The sequence below is a fragment of the Chrysochloris asiatica genome, unplaced genomic scaffold (genome assembly GCF_000296735.1).
Source record: "Chrysochloris asiatica unplaced genomic scaffold, ChrAsi1.0 scaffold00003, whole genome shotgun sequence".
NCBI lineage: Eukaryota > Metazoa > Chordata > Mammalia > Afrosoricida > Chrysochloridae > Chrysochloris > Chrysochloris asiatica.
This window is the reverse complement of record NW_006408521.1, coordinates 20241551-20247478: the sequence shown is the minus strand read 5'-3', so window position 1 is coordinate 20247478 and position 5928 is coordinate 20241551. Positions and strand designations below refer to the sequence as shown.

The following is a 5928-nucleotide window of genomic DNA, read 5'->3' as shown; positions in this document are numbered from 1 at the left end:
TCAGGAATATAAAATAATTTAAACAACCAAAGGGCACATTCTGCAAGCCTGCCTCTTGGCCAACAGCACTCAGTCTTTCTCTTTCCATGAGTCTAGAGTGCTCAGCTGCTCTCTCTCTCTTCATGGCCTCATCTCTGCATCCATCTTTGATGTCACTGCTTCTCTGGTTAGGGTCCTGTATTCCACTTGTGCTCTTCTCCCTCGATGGTCCTAGGGTCCTCTGTTTCTGAACTATAAGATGAACTGCTCCCCAGTTTTTGATACAAAACTTCTACCTTTACAGTCGTGACAGTTGACATTAGTCATGATAACAATTACTCACTACTGATTCATAAGAATCTTATCCCCATCTCTTTTCACCAGACCCATCTAGACAAGATATAAATTGTTCAGTGGGGACTCGTCTTTCCCCACACACTTTTAAACTAAACTCCCTCTTGAAAACGTGTAAGCCAGGCACTTCGTGCCTTTATCGCCCCCCTCATTTTAGGTAGCCAATGTCTAAGTTACCTGTGCCTATTTATATTTACCGAGTCTATAGAGGGGATAGGGTTGATACTTGATGTGAAGACTCCTTCCCTTTCAGTTGGTATTTTGAGCCACTACTTTCATAAGTATAGCCCAGTCTTTTTTAATTTTGAGTTTTGTTCCACATTTTCTCCTACTGTATCCTGGACCCTCTCATGTGATCCCTTTCAGGGCAATTGGTGGTGGTAGCTGGGTACCATCTAGTTATTTTGGCCTCAGAGTCCTAGAAACTGATGTTCACATGCTCTATTAGTCTACTGGATTATTGACTCTAAACATCTTCAATTCTCATCATTCTTCTTTTTTCCACAAATGGAAAGACCAATAGTTGTACCTTAGGTAGTAGTTATTCATGAATTTTTAAGATCCCAGTTGCTACTCATCAAAGAAGAATGTAGAACATTGTCTTTGAGGGCTATGTTATGCCAAATTACCATGGTGCCCTCTAAAGACTATGGTTCTGAGTCCCCCAAGCTCAGTAACCAATTCCCTTAAGATGTTTGATAATATCTAAGAAGTTTTCATCATTTGACCTGATGTATGTTCCACCACATTCATACTTGTGTTTTGCAGGTAAGTCAAAAATACCCATGTACAGACATCCTCTTTCAAATGCTTCCTCCCATGTTCATTCAGCTCCCACATCTTGTATATTGCCTTTCCTTTCCTTTAATTTCTAATGGAGCATCAGTCTAGTGTTTTTACTAAGTCAGTCTCTACCAAGAAAGGAGTTTTTATTCCATTGTCCTTCCTGACAGCAAGTCTGAAACAAAACTTTGACATGTTCTCATAACTAAATTTCTGAAGTTTTTTGCTAACAATGGAAAAATGAATATGCATATATTCACCTGGAGTCCTGGTGTAGTGCTGTAGGATAAGAACTGGACCACAAGGTCAGTGGTTCAAACTCAACAGCTGTTCCTAGGAAACCCTATACAGGGTCTCTATGAGTTGGAACCAACTCGACAGCATTTAACAACAACAACATACTCATCAAGACCTAATAAAATAATACCAGAATCACAATTTTTTAGTATGAAGGAATATAACAAGAATTTTTTTTAAATTATAGTGCCCTTTTTGTTTTATAATGTCTACAAACTATCTGTATTTCAGCTCTAAATCCTTTTATCATGCTATCAAAGTAGATAAAGCTGCAGACCAGGAAACTGACAAGGAAATCTAAGAATTTTGACACTCAAAAGAAAGAGAACTTAATAAGAAAAAAGAACAGATCCAGAGAACCTAAGGAAGGAAAAAGCAGTTAAGAATTAAATGGTTTTGCTTTGCTTTAGGGGAGGTGTTTTGTTTGATAACAAGTCAGAGGCAATATACTGAAAAACAATAGCTTTTGTGGAGGATGCATAGGACAGAGACATGAAAATGCTTTGCTGAGCATTAAGATGTCAAGAAGGAAGAATAACTGCCCTATATCACGTTAAGATAAGGTAGAATAAGGCTGAAGCAGAAACAAAGAGCCAAGGCTTTACACAGCATATCATGGAGTCCTGGTGTGGCATTGTAGAATAAACACTGGACTGCTAACCTCAAGGTTCAAATCCACCAGCTACTCCTTGGAAACCCTATATATGGTCGCTATGCATTAGAACCAACTTGATGGCGTGTAACAACATGAGCTCATAAAGACTTGTTGAAAATCCTACGAAGATTTGGTCATCAAGATATTCTTCACCTATTCATTTTAAAACATGATTTAGCACTGATTTTAGAAAAAAAAGAAACCCTCTTTTATATCTAATTTCTAATGATCTTTTAAGTGAAACCGTAAATAAACATAAATTTGAGTTTAAAATACAGAAGTGTTCTGATGATCACTAGAGCACTTACGATGGCCGATCCTCAAGAATCAAGGCAGTGGTAGAAAGCGGCTCAAATTCAAAAGTCTTACGTCTTGAAGACTGGGGTGGTGGTTTACAGGTCCTCCCTGTCCGTGCTTCATACTCCTGAAGTAAATAAAAACAGACTTTATACAGCGATGTCTCCGATTTTTATTTTGGATTATTCAATTTGCATTCTTAAACATATTATTATTTAACAAGGAGCATGTACAATTCCTATATTTCTTTTATAAAAATACTGAGTAAGAATACAACCCACTTTTTTTCCTCAAATAATCTAAATCATGAATTTATATTACAAAATATCAAAGTGTATTAAGAAGGGGGAAGAAGATAGAAATATACTAGTTAACTAAGTAATGTTTTAGTGAGATGTTCTTGATTGCCTTGTATGTTGTCAGTTATCCATGTTCAGCTGAGAAATCTACAAGCTGATATACCTACATGCATATCATTGATGAAAATGTTGAGGCAAAATACAATCTAGCTGTGATGCATTGAACATCTCAATTAAGGGTGAAATTGAACCTGTAATCAAATGCTGGTTCATAGTTGATTAATGTTTAACAACTATAAATCTACCTATGGGTTCCAAATTCAAACAAAATTTCACCAACTTATATTACATAAATAATTATATCCAAAGACTCTACACCAAGTACTTTACTAAGATTAAACTGTTTCTATAGTATTTTTCAAATCTGTTTGGAAGAAGTCCAGCTAGAATGTTCCTTTAGAAGCCAGGATGGTGAGACTTCATCTCTCATACTTCAGACAAGTTACTGGACAGGGTCAGGAGCCCTGGTATGTCACTGTAGGATAAGCAAGGTCCATGGCTTAAACCCACCAGCTGCTCCTGGGAAACAGTATACAGGGTCACTATGAGTTGGAACTGACTCAATGGCACTGCACTTAACAACGAGTCCCTAGAGAAGACTATTATGCTTGGTAAATGGAGGGTCAGTGAAAAAGAGGAAGACCTCCAATGAGATGGATGATACAATGGAAGCAACAATGGGCTCAAATCTAAGAACAGTTGTGAGTATGGTGCAGGAGTAGCCAATGTTTTGTTCCGCATAGGGTCGCTATGAATCAGAACTAACTCTATAGCATCTAACAACAACACTATTATTGCTGTAATTCATGCAAATTTATAGTCCTATTGAAAGAAATAATTTGGCATGATATGCTTCAGGTGAACCCAGTAAAATTTTTATGTTGTTGTTGCTATTAAGTACTGTTGAGTCAGTTCCGACTCATAGCAACCCTGTATAGGGTTTTCCAAGGAGCGGCTGGTAAGTTTGAACTGCCAACTTGTGGTTAGCACTTCAGTGTTTATCCAACAGTGCCATACCAGGACCCTAGATTTTTTTTTTTCCAATATCAGAGCATTCTTTTATAAATGTTCAGAACCTTCTGCTTTAACTTATTTCTAGAAATTTGCCAAAGATGAATGATAAACTTGATAACAAGTATGTTCTAGAACCTATATTCTTCCCTTTCTTAAAAAATAAAGACAACCTATAATTTGATTATTATTGCACCAATTTTACTTTTCATGAAATTCCCTAAAGTTATTCTATGACTTCATGCTAGACAGGACATTTAAATTAAATGAAGACAGGACATTAAGCTAAATGTACTTCTAGTCAGGTATTTTACATACTAGCTGTTTACCTACATGCCTGGAATTCTTTTATCATGTCACTCTACCTTTTCCAACTCAAAGACAATTTCTCTACTAAATCACACAGTTAAAAACCATGATTCTATCCCTCTAAAAAATCTGACAATCTTTGTGAAGCATATTCTTATTTGAGGTATTACTATTAAAAAACTTATGTTGTCTTAAGCATGCTCAATGAACTTCATCTTCATGGTTCCTGTCATTGTTTATAAAAGTCTGTACATTTGTTTAATAATTATTTTTAATTCTGCATTTTCCTTTCAATCTACTAAATCTATGTGCTGTTAATCTGAGAGTTTCCTTATATAATATCCTACAGCACCACACCAGATGGGAACCCAGAAGTATTGCTACCAAGGTTTCAGTTCATGCATGCATAGGTCTATTCCAAACAAAACATGTTTAAACATGTGTCTGGGATCAGTAGATGGCTGCAGACAAGTTCTCTCAGTAACACACTTGTCTTAGTCTCTTTACAGTGTCTTCAAAAAAAAAGTCCTATCACAGTGTCTTCCTAGAAGATATTGGCTTGTTGTTATTGTTAAGTGCCATCGAGTTGGTTCCGACTCACAGCGACCCTGTCTGTATACGGTCGCCAAGGAGTGATTGGTGAGTTTGAACTACAGGTATGTGGTTAGTAGTCCAGTGCTGACCCTACAGTGTCCAACCAGGACGTTTTTATGATTAACAGCCAAGGGTACTGAAGGAAGAAGTTCAGTTCAATGTGCACTGAACGCATTAGCAAAGAACAAAGCTCGAGAAATTGAAATCTTTCAACAAACTGGTGCAGCACTAGAAGCATTCACTCATCTATGTCCAGGCCTAGAATCCTAGACCAAGAGATAATCTATTTCAAAAATAAAAGAAAAATATTTTCAGACAAACAAAAGCTAAGAGAATTAGTTGTATTTCAGCACTACAAGACACTTTATAAGAATTTTTTTAAAGCAAGAAGAGCATGTTATCATATGAATACATGGAACTATAAAGGAATTAATAGTAGCATCAGAAGTAGCAACTATGCATAAGTAGAAAAGACATTTTTCTCATTTTTTATTTTTGAAGAATATTTGACTACTTAAATAAAAAAATAAAACCTATGATAGTGGTTTTCAGTATGTAATTAGAAGATCCATGAGTTTAGAGTGGTAACAAAAAGGACCATCAATAATTATCTGAAAAGGTTATTCAAATAGTCTTCCTTTTTCTATCTACATATAATATACTTGAATTACAACATCATATGGCAAGAAACTGAATGTAGAGCTATAAGAATCTAGTCTTCTAGTAAGTCAGACAGTAAAGATATTTATGAAACTGTAAAATAATGTTCCTCTTCCTACTAGTTTTTTTTTTTTTTTAGCAGCATAAGAATTAATGTTTTTTTTTTTAATGTAGGAGAGGGAACATAGGCATGCGAAACATGCCACACCTAGCAGATTCTTAGGAAATATCTGTTCCTTTTCCTTCTCTCCATTTTGGCTAATAGAACCAGTCATTACAGCAGTATCTTTCCTGCTGTTGGAATACCAAATATGTGTCACTGCCATGTTATATATGTCTCTACAGATGTTGACTGTAAATAAGATGATACTGAAGTTACAGGAACCCTACGATATACCACCCCCCAATAAATCACATAAATTTGCTTGTTTACTTTTTATCTTTCTCATCAAAATGGAAGGCAGCTTGTATAATATATAATTTCCATTTCAGTATAATCGTGTAGACTGTCTATACATTTTATTATTATGTCAGGACTGTAGCAAACTTTTCTAGTTACTATATCCTGTGATCTAAAATCTCCTTGTCAGTCTCTTGATTCTTCTAAAGTTAAAACTTTTTTTTTTTTTT

The 5928-nt window shown here is 35.7% G+C and overlaps 1 protein-coding gene across 1 annotated transcript in view; it reads right to left on the bottom strand.

Moving 5' to 3' along the window:
- TBC1D12 (TBC1 domain family, member 12) overlaps nucleotides 1-5928 on the bottom strand; it is a 131838-nt gene that overhangs the window by 47310 nt on the left and 78600 nt on the right. The window contains exon 3 of the mRNA XM_006831162.1: nucleotides 2377-2492. Within this exon, the coding sequence (XP_006831225.1) occupies nucleotides 2377-2492 (116 nt within the window). The remainder of the gene's footprint in view (nucleotides 1-2376; nucleotides 2493-5928) is intronic.